The 17,592-nt window shown below is 39.9% G+C and overlaps 1 protein-coding gene across 2 annotated transcripts in view; it reads left to right on the top strand.

Annotated features, from left to right (window-relative positions):
- The window catches only part of eif2b3 (eukaryotic translation initiation factor 2B subunit gamma), a 91,174-nt gene that overhangs the window by 57,358 nt on the left and 16,224 nt on the right, over positions 1-17,592 (top strand). For both annotated transcript variants that reach the window (XM_033028739.1, XM_033028740.1), the window contains exons 9-10: positions 1,579-1,656; positions 5,445-5,593. In XM_033028739.1, coding sequence (XP_032884630.1) covers positions 1,579-1,656; positions 5,445-5,593 — 227 coding nt within the window. The remainder of the gene's footprint in view (positions 1-1,578; positions 1,657-5,444; positions 5,594-17,592) is intronic.

Here is a 17,592-nt window from a genome sequence, read left to right as displayed (position 1 = left end):
GCAAACAAAGTTCATCAATTTTATGTTTTAAACCACATATCCACTAATTTACCCCTTGATACTGCCAAACAAAGTTACATAAGTGTATAAATACATAGTTTGCAGAAGATAGATGATTAGAGCTCCTTGAACCCCAGCAACTGACTCCGTTTATAGAGATCATTAGTAGCAAAGTTGTTGGGAAAGGTTCTGAGCGATTGGATTAGTGACCATTTGGAAAGTTCATTCCTCTGGCCTACCTCTCATCTTCACAAAATACTATGTATTTTCCCTATATTTGATACTATCCATAAGATAGTTATCCCCACCATGGTGCATCCTACTCATAACGCCTCCTTTTCTCACTGGAATCCACCATTTCTGAGATTCATGAAATATTTCTTTAAATGACTGCCATTGCTGACATACCCTTTAATCTATTTGGCCAGACTACATTTGCCTCATCTCATTGTTATTGCCTTTTTGTTCAGGTTTAGGGCACTAGTTTCAGATCCTCGGAGAAAATCAAAGAGCTACAGATGCTGGAAATCTGAAATAATTATGGAAAATCCTGGAAACATTCAATAGGTCAGGCAGCATCTCCGGAAATATAAACAGAGTTAATAATTCAAGTTGACGACTTTCAACCTGAAACATTAACCCTGTTTCTCTTTTCACAGATGCCGTCTGCCCTGCTGTGTTTTTCCATTTTTTTTTTCTCTTACACTCTAAATGAATTGAGCCACTATGGTGGCTGTTTAAGTCTATGTTTAATCTTTATGTAGTTATGTATGTTGGTGCTTTTTTTTGTGACTATGATAAATCAAATTTCACTGTACCTTGGTACACGTGACAATAAAGGACCATTAAAGGTTGAATTAAAGGTTTTAACATTCCATGGCCATTCTTTCCTGGGGATTCAACACAATGAGATTATTATTAGTCCTGTCTTATTGCACAATACCAGATCTAACAAAGATGGCTACCTGGTTACCACTTAAATACTTTGCTCTCAGAAACCATCCTAAATGTACTATGTGAACTCATCCCCATGGCTACCATTACAATTTGCATTGTCCAATCAACATGATGATTACATTTGCCCACAATGACTACTGGACCTTCTGTATGTTATCTTGATTTATAATCTACATTTCATGGATATTAAAAATATGTTGCTCCCTTTCAAAAAAGCAGAGGGTTTCTGTTTGGTCTCAGCCAAATACAAAAAACTGCAACTGCAAATCTGCAATTTAAAAACAAAATGGGCTGCAAATACTCAAATGAGGCAATATGAGGAGCCAATATGAAAAACGGTATTCAATTCATGATAAAATAATTACCTTTGGTATCATGGCTATCTATTTTCTGCACTGGCATTACAACCCACGGTCTATTTAGTCACTCTTTATTGAAATTGTCTTTTTTCAGTTTGTTATTGTATAGAGTTTAGTGTCTATATCATTTGTGGGGGGAGAGGGGAGGGGTGAATATTTCAATATCATTCTCTGAAAACATGATGTATGCACTTCATTTATTTTATTCCCTTCCAGACACTGTGGTGAATAGTCTGCTCTTGTGTTTTTTTTTATCTTCCAGGCTCCTAAGTTCTTATCTACTTTATCCCAAGAAGAATCACTAATCCACCCTTGGGCACAAATTACTGATACGTATATGGTGAGTAGTGAGAAGCCTAATGCATGTGGCAGAAAATCTTGAGACTTTTAACTAAACACAGACCGCTCTATTCTACCCAATTTATTCAAAATCCATTGATTACCAGGGCTCTGACTGTAGCAAGCCTATACTTGCCTCTGTTTGATTCATGATATTGTAGACAGAAAAAAAGACTATCTCTAGGTTGCTAGAAGCATAATTCTTTGTGTTTTAACACAATTATTATCTAATCTGAAAAAGCAAAGCAAACGCACAAAGAGTCATTCAGCTAAGGACCTCAAAAATGTGAATTGATGCTTTCCATTATTTTCCAACAATTAAAATTCATGAATGGAAAATCATGAAGATAGTTTCTGCCAAAATTTATGTCCAAATAGCAAGAATTCATTCTATTCATTTATTGGTAATGCAAAAGCAGGAAATTAAGGATAGAGTATTGAAGATTTTCTAAAACAATTCTTATTTTGTTTTGTAGAAACATGGAACTGCAGGTGGTGGTTTACAAAACAACACACAAAGTGCTGGAGTAACTGTGGGTCATGCAGCATCTCTGGGGAACATGAATAGGATAGGTGACGTTTCGGATTGGGACCTGAAATTCACCTATCCATGTTCCGCAGAGAGGCTGTCTGACCCTCTGAGTTACTCCAGCACTTTGTGTCTTGTCTGTTTTCCTCTCTAACATGACAATGTTGGTAAGTTGTTAACGTGTGGAGAGCAGTGGCAAATGGTATTTCATCCTGAGAAGTGTAAGGTGATGCATTTTAAGAGAGCTAAAATGCATCACCTCACACTTACCAGGATTAAATTCTAGTATGTACACAATGAATGGCAGAGCACGAGGGCAAATTGAGAAATAGAGTGACCTCAGTGTGCAAGCCCAATAAACAGATAGAGACTGATTAAGAAAGTATATGGGATACTTACTTTCCAATAGCTAGTGCAAATGATAGGAGAGCAGGGATGTTAGGTACAACTTTATAAGACATTGGTTGAGCCGCAGCTGGAGTACTGTGCACTGTTCTGGCCATCACACTAGAAGAAGGATTTGGTTGCACTGGAGAGGATGCAAACCAGGGGAACAGGGTGTTACCTGGGGTGGAGAGTTTCAGTAAAGAGGAGTGATTGAATTGTTTTTGTTCGACCCTTGGAGGCTAAGTGGTGATCTAACCGAAGCACACATGATTAAGGGACATAGATAGGGTCGGCCCGAGCAGACATTACTTCAACCAGAGGGCAAAGTTGTAGGAGGTTCAGAAGAGGTCTGAGGAAGAATGTTTTTGCCTAGAGGGTGGTTGGAATTTAGAAGGCACTGCCTGAGGAGGTGGTCAGGGCAGAAAATTCACATTTCATTTAGTAATTGTAAGGACGTACATTTGAATCACAAAGGCATAAACAGCTATAGCCAAGTGCTAGTATATGGGATTAGCATGGATGGACACTTGATATGGACATGGTAGGCCAGATGTCTTATTTCTGCGCTGCTTCACTCTATGACTAATCTATGAAGCATTTCCGTTCTAATCATTTTTCGTCAGTGACTTTTTTCCCCATTTTATTTGTTTGCATGATTATGTTGAAGTGTGGAAAATACTTGGAGCTAGTCTTATAACAGGAACTTCCTGTTCTAGTTACATTAATCCCACATAAAATGGAGAGGATGGGCTGCTTTTCAAAACCCTGGGTGGGCTTTGTGTATCTTTAACACCAGAAGCATTGCTCAGCTGGACAAAACAAACATTGACTAAAGTAAGTAACCCATCAGCCCACACACAGAGTGAAGCAGCAGGGGATACACAGGAGTACAGTAGGTTATAATTACGGGTAGACCTCCTCTTTCATTGTAAGACAACTCATCAATTTGTTCCTTTAAATTATTTTAATTAAATATTTCATAGTATTTCTAACATTTGAAAGAACTTGAAAGAAACATATTATTGTGCAGTACTATTTTACGATATTTCATATGTTACTTGTCAAGAACAACATTCATCTAATAGTTCTACTTTTGTTAATATTAGTATTTTGATTTTGTTTTACAAAGGGGGCACGCATACTCATTTATATGTTTGCAATAGCACAGAAACTATTTTGTTAACTTCATTGTCCAAATGTTTAGAAAATAAATCTTGTAAGCTGTCCCTCTCTCTTTCTCTCCCTCTCTCTTGCTCTTTCTCCCACACTCATGCACAGACGCATTTAAGCCAACTTTAACTATTGCCGTTTGGGAAGTTTTCCTCCCTGCTTTATCTCTGTACTACGGCTTCGGTACATTTTGTATAATTTTACGTGGCATCTTTCATATTCAGGCCTGAATTTTCAATGTCAATTACAAATAGGCTTGAGTTGGCTTATTTGCTCATATGCAGAATGTGAATAAGCTTTGAAACTTCAGCTGCAAACAAGGCCAGATAAGTAATCAGTTGCATTTGATAAGGCAGGCCTCTCTGGAAGGTTAGATCGCATGGGATCCAGGGAGAGCTAGCCAACTGATAGAAAATTGGCTTCATAGAAGGAAACAGAGAATGATGTTGGAGGGTTGTTTTGCAGATTGGAAGCCTGTGGCTAGTGGCATGCTTCGGGGATCGATGTTGGGCCCATTGCTGTTTGTGGTTTATATCAATGTTTCGCTGAGAATGTATAAGGCGTGATTAGTAACTTTGCAGATAACGCTAAAATGGATGGTATTGTTGATAGCGAAGATGGTTATCAAAAAAATACTGCAAATCTTGATCAGTTGGGCAAGTGGGCAGAGGAATGGTTAAAGGAGGTTAATGCAGATAAATGTGAAGTGTTGCATTTTGGGAAGAATACCAGGACATGACCTACATAGGGCTGCCCTGGTATTGGCAGGGCTCTGAGAAGTGTTGTAGAGCAGAGGGATCTAGGAGTGTAGGTACTTGAAAGTGGCGTCAGAGGTAGATAGGGTGGTCAAGAAGGTTTTGGCACATTGGTTGTCGGTCAAGATATTGAGTATCGAAGATGGGATGTGCAGGAAAGAACTGCAGGTGCTGCTTTAAACCGAAGATAGACACAAAAAGCTGGAGTAACTCAGTGGATCAGACAGCATCGCTGGAGAAAAGGAATAGGTAATGACTTGGGTCGAGAAGTTATGTTGCTGCTGTACAAGCTCTGATGAAGCCACAGTTGGAGTATTGCGTTCAGTTTGAGTATTGCATTCAGATTTGGTCTCCCTGCTGTAGGAGAGATATTGTTAAGCTGGAAAATGTGCAGAAAAGACTTATGGGGATCTCGCCAGGACTTGAAGGCCCGAGCTCTAGGGAGAGGTTGGGCAGGTTAGGTCTGCATTCCTTGGATGAGAGGTGATCCTGTAAAGGTGGATAAAATCATGAGGGGAATAGATAGGGTAGTTGTTCAGAGTCTTTTTCCCAAAGTAGGGGAATCAAGAACTGGAGGACATGCGTTTAAGATGAGAGGGGAGAAATGTAATCTGAGGGACAACTTTTTCCACACAGCGGGAGTTGGGTATATGGAATGAGCTGTCTGAGGAGGTAGTTGAGGCAGAAACTGTAACTACATTTAAAAGACATTTGGACAGGAACACGGATAGGAAAGGTTTAGAGAGATATGAGCTAAACGTTGGCAGGTGGGACTAGTGTAGATGCAGCACCTTGGTCGGCATGGGCAAGTTGGGCCTAAGAGTCTATTTCATTACTGTACGGCTCTATGACTAAATGCTTAAATATTATTTTATAGAACCTGGTATTATGTGGTAACCCTGCCTTGCATTTTCACTTTAACATTATATATATATTTCCTCCACAAAGGTTGGAGCTGACTGCATGATTGGCAGTTTGACTGAAGTAGCAGAGAAGTCCTCTATCAAGCGGTCAATCATTGGGGCCTCATGCACAATCAAAGAGAAAGTTAAAATTGCCAATTCAGTGATCATGGACAATGTCACAATTGAAGAGGGGTGAGTGACTAATATGTTGGAAAGTTGCTTTCGAAAATGTTGTGCTTTAAGCCTGCTATCTGGAACACTGTTTCTCAAAATATGGCTTGAAATTATTCAAGCATTCATTCTGTTTCAGTTGCTCTGGCCATCGAACGGATAAACAACTGATCTTGCTCATGTAAAAAGCTTCTGTTGTAATGTGGCCACCAGCAATGAAGATCTTGTATACTTGCCCAGTGCAATAATAGAAAAAAAAACAGCTTCTGGCATAGCACTTGCTTTTCCATCTCCCATTTCTTTATATTACTGTTGTACTGTTCCAAACCAAATTGCATCTTTTACTTTAAAAAGAAGTGTGACTCGTTTTGATCAAACTCATTATGGAAGGTTATGTGTGTCTGGGAAAGAGATTTAAAGTGTAAAAATAGAAATTCCAAACTTGCATTATCCCCAAAATTATTTTCAGTAAAATTGAGCAAGTGAATGTGCCTTTGCGGATGAAAATAAAATATCAAAAATCTACACATCTGAAGAGATGGATGTAGTGACTTTCTGCCGTATCATATTCTGGCTTTCTTATTCTGTTCTCAATTTCCCTGCAGTGTACCTGTGTGGTGGCTAGGCAATTATTTGCTATATTGTGTGCCCGCCCGTGCTTGTGTGTTTGTGAGAGTCTGAGACAATAAAATATTAAACTAACCTTGTTGCTGAATAGTTTGCATGCTAACCTTGTGAAAGCAATGTAGTTAACGTGTAATCAATGATTGGGAAAGTTGACCACAGCCAAAAATATATTTTTTAAGAAAGCCCTTTAACTTTGCATATGGAACTCAAAGTTGCAAGACGGGGATGTGTAGTTTAGTAGATTATGGTTACCTGACCCTTGTCAATTAATTGAAAGGCTGCTTAAAAAAAGAAGCAGATACATCAACATAAAGTGGACCTCAAATTATTCCGAGATATTGACAAAGGCAGAAATTGTCTCGGTAAGGAATGATATCTGGTTGGCCTTGTGCACAAATCAACGGTCAGTCAGTAAGCAAATGTAGCAAAGAAAATGACACTTCAGTCTATTTTGTAAGAGCTTTAAGTACATGAGTGGAGTCTTACTGCAGTGATATAGGGACTCAGTGAGATGTGCTGCTGGAATATTGCATAATCATTGGTGTGCCTATCGAAGGAAGAACATGGTTATGATAACAGCAATGAGCCATTATTCACTGGGATGGGGAGGGGGGGGGTGAGGATTGTCCTTTGAGGAGAAATAAAGCAGACTGGGCTTATTTTATCTAAGAGTTTAGAAAAATGAGATGTCAAAAACACGAGAGGCATGCTCGAGCAGATGCAGGGATGATGCATATATGCCATGGCACCACCCAACCTAGTGATCCCCGGAAGTGAAAAAGACAAGATTGGGAATGTGTAATGCAGGTAGAGCTGCTGCTTCATTGTTATCACTGATCCAAAATTCTGGAACGCGTAGTATTGACACTGTAGGGGCATTTTACTCTTCTGACTACAGAGATTCAAGATGTAAACTCACAAAACCATATCAGTAAAATCTGGGGTGGGCAATTAAATCAGCTTCACCCACATCTCCCAAGAATGCACTTAAAGAGAGGAATCCCAAATGTTTGGATTGGATGTTGTGAGCAAATTAACAGTTTGCTTATATCAATAAAAAAAACACTTCACATTTGGGGTGTTTATCCTGATTTCTATCCAGATGTATCACTCAATAATTTGGAGGAAATGCTTCACTTTTTAAAATTGTTTTCTAAGCTAATGCAAGTTGTTCAGTCATTGATGTTATTAGTATTTGTTATCCAAACAGTACTTTGCACTGTGAGTGCCAACACCACACAAAGAAGTTTCCTGTAATGTACTGAAGTTCAGTATCATAATTACAACTTTTGCCCTAGCCCACCCACAGCCATAATTACTGTTTAGAAGGAAGATCAATAATCAAATGTGCAACTTTCAGAGTCCTAGATGTCTGCTTAACAATATTCTTAGTAATCTCCGTGGTGGCTGTGTTTGATCATGGAGGTATGCTGTAGCTTTGAACTAGCATGTTTGTTTATAAAATGCTCAGGTCTGTAATCAATTCGGATTATTTTCATATAAAAGTAAAATTACATTTTGAATGGTTGTAATCAACATGCAGTTTTTTTAATTATGTACTTTTGTTAGCTTAAGAGATGTAGATTTCATTTTCATTTCTCAATCATTTTTATTTTTCTGAAAGTTTGTTCACTACTCGAGTGAAAGTTCATAAAAGTTCAATGCTGTCAGTGGCAGCATCTTGTGGCACTGCTGTTGCTCTGAAAAGGTTAGACTCAGAATAAATCAAGCAGGGTGTCCATGAAATTCTGTGGACCATCAGCTGCAGCAGAAATGAATGCCCGTGTAGTCTAAAGGGGCTGTCCCACTTGGGCGACCTAATCCGCGAGTTCTGGCGGGTTTTCCCTCGACATGGTCGCAGCATGGTCGACACGAGGTCGTAGGAGGTATTTGTAACTCTCCTTCATGCTTGAGAGTAGTCCCCATGTACTCGAGGCCTCAGCTAGGTCACGGTGTATTTTTCAACAAGTTGAAAAATGCCCGCGAGTAAACAAAAGTCGCCATGGAAAAAATTAATACTTTTTTTACTCTTAGGTTTAGTCGTAGTAGGTCGGCATGTTAGTCGTAGGTAATCGAGGGTAGTCAAAGGTAGTCGTAGATAGTCTTCATCATAGTCGAAGGGTTGTACATTCTCCCAGTGACCAACATTGCTTTTTTCCGGGAGCTCTGGTTTTCTCCCACACTCCAACGACGTACATGTTTGTAGGTTAATTGGCTTGATAAAAAATCGTAGATTGTCACTGATGTGTATAGGATAGTTAGTGTGTGGGGATCGCTGGTCGGTGCGGACTCAGTGGGCCAAAGGGCCTGTTTCCATGCTGTATAACTAAACTAAAGTAAACTGCGGCCAATTTAAAAGAGTATGCCACTGCTTTTATTTCTGGTCTTTGTTCCAACCAACTGCCGATCAAAAAATGTCTCTTGCCTGTTTTCACCTGCCCTCTCTCTTCTAGCTTTTCATTCACCCTTCACCCTTCACCCACACCCCCTCCCCCACACACCATGATCAATCTGAAGATGGGTCCCAACTAGAAAAGCATGCTATCCATGTTTACCAGAGATGCTGCCTGACCTTCTGAGTTACTCCAGCACTTTGTGCCCTTAAAGTGAAGACATCCCAGGGAAAGGGTCAGAAAAGGAAATAATTGAAATTAACATTAAGAAACAATAGTAGCAAACAAATAATGGCACTAAATGATAAATTCACAGGTTAAGAGCGTTTCTTACCAAAATTTTAGGTATTCTTCAGATTGGAAAATTGAACATTGCTCTATCGTTTAGAAAACTCGCTAGTAATTGATTCCAAATTTCCTGAAATAAACCCTAAACTTGGTTTACTTTGTTTTAAAACGGCATAAAACTTTCAGCTAGCTTCCTGTAAACAGCTCGCTCGCTCATAAAATGATGAGTAAGAATATCTGTGTATACAGATACTGTCATTATTTATCCTATCTCAGTCACGGACAGGCTGATCAACTCATTGCCGCAACAGCATCAGTTTAAGAGTTTGTTTTGGCAGTATTGCTCATTGGAAGACGCAGCCATTTAGGTGCCAGCTTCTGATATGAGATCACAATGATTGACCTCAGAATAGTGGACCACCAAGTAAGTTAAACAGGCAAAAAACTCTAATTACTACTAGTATATGCTCCTTTGCCTTCCATGTAAATAAACAATTCTAGCAGAACACTGACATTACATTACAGATCATCACATTACACATGCTCCATTCCTTCACACTGGAGACTTATAATCTACTCATTATTTATCTTCCAGGTTATTGGTAAAGAGCAAAGAAAAAAATAACAAATTTTCAAGTTTCATGAACACACATCTTGAATATTTAAAATATATGTGGCTTTTTAAAACAATTTGAATTATAAAAAAAATAATAATCCAGTGATTACATTATTTAAAGACGGGTGATTTGGGTCAAGTCAAATAAATTTAATCTGAGTCAATTAAATCTGCAATGTTAGACCATTCCAGATAGGGTTTTAAGAGCAAACTTCAAAATACAGCTTCCTCAAGAATCAAGTGGGCATCTAAATTATGTGGATGAAAAAAGCCCTTGGTTCAATTCTAGGTCAACATTAGTTTTGTTGCAGCAGTGGCACTTTTTAATTGTGTTCAATACTCCAAATAAACATACCATGATTCTTTTTTTGTGATTCCTATCTGTTCAATCCTCTTGGTTCTTGGTTTCTTGGTCCTCCAAAATATTCCAAATGGAATTTAAACTGGAGGTGGTGAAGGGAGGGATTATGCCAGAAAGGGTTATTGGGAAGAAAGAGCTACTTTAAATTTAGTTGCATCCGGTTGGAATTCCTCATTGGAATTTTATGCAAGAATTAACCAAGAATAGTATTAATTACTGATGGAACAGCCCCATTGCTAGATTGTCACTTTAACGCTCTATGGTTCAGTTCATATTAGAGTTACTTGAACGAGTTTTCGGAGGACACAAATCAATGGAATTTTATGCCAGTGAGGGCCAGTGTTTCGCTACAGGAACGGAGAAAAACGGAATTTTTAATAACATCATCATAAAAATAAAAGGCTGCAATTTCCACTCCCCAGAGCCCTGCCATTTACTGTGAGGGTCCTGCCCTGGTTAGACTTCCCAAAGTGCAACACCTCTAATTTATCTAAAATAAACTCTTGGTCATCTCTTTAAAAAAAAACACAATCAAATTTGTGAGATAATTTCCATGCTGACTATCTCTAATTAGTTCATGTCCTTTCAAATGCAAGTTTATCGTGTGAGAACCCGCTCGATAATCATGTATGGCTCACCAGCCAGTAATTCCCAGGTTTACACTTGCAGCCATTCTTAAATAGAGGCATAACATTTCCCAGCTCTAGACTTTCAGTAGGTCACCTGCAGTTGTTCATGCTGCAAATATCTCTGCCAGGGGTCTCACGATTCCTTCCTCAGCTTACCACTTTGTCTTAGGACACACTTGATTGAGTCACAGGGATTTATTTATCTTAATGCATTTTAATGTAATTAAGCTTCTGTAATGTGGACTTTCTTCATGCAGCTACTCTTGACTTCCCCAAGTCACGTAGCATGCGTGTCTTTCTCCAAAGTGAAGACAAACAAGAAATATTTGTTTTGTACCTCGCATATATCCTATGTCTCCATACATAGATGACCTTATTCATCCTATACTCTCCCTCGTTGTTCTTTTGCCCTTAACATCCTTGAAGGATTTCTCTCAACTCTCCTTTAGCTTATCTGCTAAGGCTTTCTCATGTCCTCTTATTTGCCCTCTTGGATTTTCCTCTTGGATACCTTTATATTCCCACTTCTCAAGGGATATGTTTGTTCCCAGCTGCCTATTCCCAGAGCCCTAATATCTCATCATCCAGTGCTCCCCACTCCAGCCAACCTTGCCTTGTGGGGTAAGATGTGTTCCATCTCCCACATACCCAATTCCTTCCATCCAGCAGATTAACTGGCCTCTCATCTTGTTTGATATCCTTGCACTTAAAGAGACCACAATAAGTGATCTGGCTGCCCTTCCTATTTTTATTCTGAAAGCATGGTGTGCACAACATAAAATCAGAAAATGCTGGAAAAACAGGTCCAAAGCATTGATCCTTCTTCTGATGCTGTCTGACGCTGCGTTTTTCTAGTATGTTCTATTTTTATTTCACATTTCCAGTATCTACAGGATTTTTTAAAAATCCTTTAATGTTGAATATGCACCTCACCATTCTGCACAAAGGGTAATCACCGTATAAACAAACTATCATTATACTCCTCATCTTTGTGTATTTAATGATTCAGCTAACCACTAAATTAATAAAGACACTTGCCAGCTTTAATGAGCAAACCTAAAACATACCTGCCAGCTGCCTTGGATTGTTTATGACTTCATGCTTAAATGACAAAGTGATAAAGTCAGGAAGAGGTTCTCCTTCCCTGACTAATTGATGGTAGGTGAAATTTATGGAAATTGTGAAATAATGCAGTAGAGCCAAAGAAAATTAAACCATGCAGGATTGGAAATGTACCATTTATTGAGATGGCTAAAGGGAAAGAGTGACTAATTATGGAATTGTAAAACCTTTACAACACAAGATAAACCCCCCAAACCCTCTGTTGGCACCAAGGTAATCACAGAAACATATAAAATAGGTGCAGGAGTAGGCCATTCGGCCCTTCAAGCCTGCACCGCCATTCAATATGATCATGGCTGATCATCCAACTCGGTATCCTGTACCTGCCTTCTCTCCATACCCACTGATACTTTTAGCCACAACGGCCACATCTAACTCCCTCTTAAATATAGCCAATGAACTGGCCTCAACTACCTTCTGTGGTAGAGAATTCCACAGATTCACCACTCCCTGTGTGAAAAATGTTTTTCTCATCTCGGTCCTAAAAGATTTCCCCCTTATCGTTAAACTGTGACCCCTTGTTCTGGACCTCCTAATCAATCCTAAACCATTCAGTCCACCATTCTAATACTATAAACCCTGCAAATAATTGTCCTTCAAGTGTCTAACCAGTTTCTCTCTTAAACCCAGTTTGTAATGGTGGCAGAAATTGAATTAATCATCGGCGTCTAGATCTACCTATCCCCTGCTTTGAAAAAAAATCCTCATTCTCCTTGGATCCTTTGTGCAACATTTTAAATATTTGCCTTTAAGCAATCTGGTAATGGGAACAGCTTCCCTCTATCCTATCAAAACTAGTCATTGTCCTGTGTGCCTCGATTAAGTCACCTCTCAACTTTTGCTCCAAGGAAAACAACCACAGCTTCTCTCTTGGAAAGTTCTTTCAAACAGCTTGGGTATGCATGATATGCTGACAAAATCCTCTGCTTATTTTTACTCTGCTTATTATTCTGTCAACTGCTGTGTTGTGTCCACGGGCTGAACTATTTAGTGTCCTATAAACTACAATAACATTTATTTATGGTAAACACTGAAGGAATAACCCTTTACATAGAAACATAGAAATTAGGTGCAGGAGTAGGCCATTCGGCCCTTCGAGCCTGCACCGCCATTCAAGATGATCATGGCTGATCATCCAACTCAGTATCCCGTACCTGCCTTCTCTCCATACCCTCTGATCCCTTTAGCCACAAGGGCCACATCTAACTCCCTCTTAAATATAGCCAATGAACTGGCCTTGACTACCCTCTGTGGCAGAGAGTTCCAGAGAACTGGCCTCTTTACTACCCAATCATCAGTTTTGTGAGAACTATACAGTCTTCAACCTAATTAAACAATGTCTTGAAGGTGAGGATAATTGCTTCCATTCCACCTTTCGAATATGGGTTTTTATACCCATACCTAGAGTCATACAGTGTGGAAACAGGCCTTTCGGCCCAACTTGCCCACACCGATCAACATGTCCCATAAACACTAGTCCCGCTTGCCTGTGTTTGGCCCATATCCCTCCAAACCTGTCCTATCCATGTATCTGTCTAATTGTTTCTTAAATGTTGCAATAGTCCCTGCTTCAACAACCACCTGTGGCAGCTTGTTCCATACACCTACCACCCTTTCTGTGAAAAGGTTATCCCTCGGATTCCTGTAAAATCTTTCTCCCTGCTCCTTAAACCTATGCCCTCTGGTTCTCAATACCCCAACTCTGGGCAAGCGACACTGTGCGTCCTCCCAATCTACGCCTCTCATTATTTTATACACTATAAGATCACCTGAACCAATATTTTAAAGCATTCTGGAGGTGAGAGTATTTGGTGGAATCCAGATGGCACTATTGTAAATGGGTCACTGGTTAGTTAATGAATGAATGAATGAATGAATAAGTTTATTGGCCAAGTATTCACATACAAGGAATTTGCCTTGGTGCTCCGCCTGCAAGTGACAACATGACATACAGTGACAGTTAGGAATGACACATAAAACATTAAACATTAATAATAAAACATTATCGATTAAACATTTGAATTAAATAAAATGCCAGAGCAAAAGGAGGCTACAGATTTTTGGTTATTGAGTAGAGCTACTAGTCATGGGGAAAAAAGCTGTTTACGTTTGCCTGTGCAAAGTGCGTCAAAGAGTTTGTCTCCAGGGTGAGAGGGGTCAGAGATGATCTTACCCGCTCGCTTCCTGGCCCTTGCAGTGTACAGTTCGTCAATGGAGGGAAGGTTGCAGCCAATAACTTCTCAGCTGATCGGACGATTCGCTGCAGCCTCCGGGTGTCGTGCTTGGTGGCTGAGCCAAACCAGACCATGATGGAGAAGGCGAGGACAGACTCTACGATGGCTGTATAGAATTGGACCATCATTACCTGTGGCAAATTGTGCATCCTCAGCTGCTGCAGGAAGTACATCCTCTATTGTGCCTTTTTGACTGTGGAGTCGATGGTGGCCCTCCATTTAAGGTCCTTGGAGATGATGGTTCCCAGGAATTTAAAAGACCCCACAGATGTGACTGTGGTGTTGTTGATCTTGAGTGGGGTGAGGGGAGGGGGAGCTCTCCTAAAGTCTACAATCAATTCCACTGTCTTAAGAGCATTGAGCTCCAGGTTGTTGTGATGGCACCAGGACGGCAGCTGTGTCACTTCCTGTCTGTAGGCAGATTCCTCCCCATCCTGGATCAGTCCAATCAGGGTTGTGTCGAACTTGAAACGATACAAATGCTCCTCAACATCATTCTCAACAGTATCTTCATCACTAATATGCTGTAGACACGTTGGGTGATAATAGGTTGAGTTGCTTTTGCTCTTTTTTTAAATGGATGTGGCATGCTTGATTAATTCAAGACTCAGAGTGTTTATTTATCATATGCACTGGATACGAATTGGAACAATTAAATTCTTTCTTGCTGCATCTTCGCAGGCACATTAGATGCAGAAATGAATTTGAACCGTGTCAGATTATCTTGTGACAATTGGAAGTACATCCAGTTTTGGAACACTGGTTTTCATATAGGAACTAAAAGTCTCTGATCTCCATGTTCATTATTCATTATTCATTTGTGAAGTATTTATGTGTAATTTATAATTTGTGTGTTGGTGTGTTTGACTGGATCTATGTGCCTGTGATGCTGCTGTAAGCAGGTTTCATTGTACCTGATCCTCACCGTACTTGTGCACATGCCAATAAATTCGACTTGATTCACAGAAGCATACAGCATGGAATCAGACCCTTTGGCCCATCCATTCCATGACAACCAAGATGCCTATCTACGCTAGCTCCTTTTGCCATTGTTTGACCCATATCCTCTAAACTTTTCAATTCAATGTACCTGTCCAAATGTCCTTTAAATGTTGTAATTGTACCTACCTCTATCACTTCCTCTGGCAGCTAGTTCCCAACACGTAATATCTTTTGTGTGAAGAATCTGTCCCTCAGGTTCCCATTAAATGTTTCAGACTTCTCACCTTAAAGTAATGCCCTCTAATTCTTGATGCCCCAGGGATAAGAAACTGTCCATTCACCTACCTATGCCCCTCATGATATTATGCACCCATGTAACATTACCCCCCAGTCTCCTACGCTCAAAGTAGAAATATCCTGCCTGTCAAACCACTCTCTTTAACTCAATCCCTCGAATTCTGCATCATCCTCGTAAATCTTTTGTGCACTCTTCCAGTGTAATGGCATTTTCACTACAGTTGTATAACCAAAATGGAACACAAGATTCCAAATGCAGCCTCGCTAATGTCTTGTTACACCTGCAACACAATGTCCTAACTGCTATGCTCACTGCCCTTATTAATGAAGGCCAACTTGCCAAAAGCAGCCTTCACCCGTGACACAATTTTCAGAGAACTGCACTGGAACACCCCTCAGGGCCCTATTACTCTCTGTGATGGTCCTACTTAGTCCTACTAGTTCTAGTTTGACCTCAAAAAGCTACACCTCATACTGATTTGAATTAAACTACATTTGCCACTCCTTATGTCCACATACCCAGCTGGTCAAGATCCTGCCGTAAATCTCGGTAATCTGCACTGTGTTAACTTGACATTCAGATGTTCATTGATTTTTTTTAAATTATTCACTTAAAAAAAAATCTGGGTCCAACTGCTAAAGCGTCTCAAGTTACAGGGAGATGACAGGAGAATAGGGTTGAGAAGGAAAAATAGATCAGCCATGATAAATGACAGAGCAGACTCAATGGATCGAATGGCCTAATTCTGCTCCTATGTCTTATGGTCTATGGCCAATATTTATTTCCCAACCATATTTGTTGAGAAGTTGGTGATGAGTTGCAACCTTGAACTACTGCAGTTCTTCTGGTAAACATGCTACACTGAGCAGTGGGATAGGAACTTCCAGAATTTTGATCCTTCAACAAAGATGTACAAGCAATAAATTACCATATCAGAGACATGTGCGTTTTAGAAGGGTGCTGGTAGAGCAGGTGTTCCCATGTGTCTATCGAAGTGGAGGTATCAGGTTTGGGACGCGCTGTTGTGCATCAAGTAAAAAGTTAAGGCTTATGGTGAATTATATCAAATTATTTCCTTTTATCCTCATAGACATTGCTTTTATCAGTGCACCTGGATACCGCTTTTAGTTAAATGCTGCCTTGAGTCACTCTCACATTTCTTCTGGATATTGTTTGAAGTGAATTGGAATGAGTGTAGACTAGCGCCAATCAGATGGTTTTGCAGGAGGAAGCAAGATGGGTTATCTGCTGGGTATTTCTGGGTGAAGGTGTTGTGCGTAATGCAGCCTGATAGTGTGCACATATCGATTGGGTGCCAGTATTTTTTCAGGACATATATATTAATGTATATCCCTCCAAACATTAACTATTTAATTGACCTGACTTAAAGCATTTATGTCTAGCATGATACTTTAGTAGTTTAAAATGCATATGGTTCTGCTTTGCAAGTTGGCACGTTATCTTCATGTAGGCCAGAAGCTACGTCCATCAATGACTTCTACACTTATTGATGTCACCTATTTATCTCTCTACCCAGCAATTTGATCAGCCTCTCGTCTGTCATTTTTTCATCAAAAATCTCTTTAAATGTAGCCATTTGCCCAAACATTTAGTCACTTGCCCGAATGTTTATTTTGATTTTCTGTGTATTTTTATGTGTTTGTGTTTCGCTAAAGAATACAAAGAGTCAAGAGGGTTTAATTGTTCTGTTTTGGTACGTGACAATTAAATTATTAGACTTTACTTTAAACTTTAGAGATATAGTGCGGAAACCGGGCCTTCATCCTGCCAACCAACAATTACCCCATACATCAACACTATCCTACACACTAGGGACAATTTACAATTTTTACCAAAACCAATTAATCTACAAATCTGTACGACTTTGGCGTGTGGGAAGAAACTGGAGCACCCAGAGAAAACCCACGTGGTCACAGAGAGAGCGTACAAACTCCGTACCGACAGCATCCATAGTCAGGATGTGGCTGCCTTTTTGAGGCAGCACCTCCTGTAGATAGATCCCTTTGAAAGTGGGCAGGTTAATACTTGTTATGGACCAGGTAACGTCCACTATTTATTGTAATCTCCTTCGTTCCTGGGCGTTTGAGTTGCCAAACCAGGCTGTGAATCAACCAATCAATATTCTCTCTACCCTACACCTGTAGAGGTTCAAGAGAGTACTTACGACATTGAATCTCCGCATTCTTCTACGGAAGTAGAGGCATTGATGGGCTTTCTTTGTGATTGAATCAATGTGCTGGGTCCAGGACAGATCTTCAAAGATCTACATGCCCAGAAACTTGAAGTTCGTGGGTCCTCAGCCTGCCTCTTCTAAAGTCAACAATCAGCTCCTTGGTCTTACTGATGTTGAGACCAAGATTGGTGTGCTGGCACCCATTTTAACTCGTGCCTAATTTCACAAAAGCCAACCATAATCTCATTATGAAGGACCCACCCTTTTTGGATTGTGGCAGCATGGTTGCAACATAAAGGAGCATTACGATTTTAGA

The sequence above is a fragment of the Amblyraja radiata genome, chromosome 10 (assembly GCF_010909765.2).
Source record: "Amblyraja radiata isolate CabotCenter1 chromosome 10, sAmbRad1.1.pri, whole genome shotgun sequence".
NCBI classification, from domain to species: domain Eukaryota; kingdom Metazoa; phylum Chordata; class Chondrichthyes; order Rajiformes; family Rajidae; genus Amblyraja; species Amblyraja radiata.
This window is presented reverse-complemented; position numbering and strand designations above follow the sequence as displayed.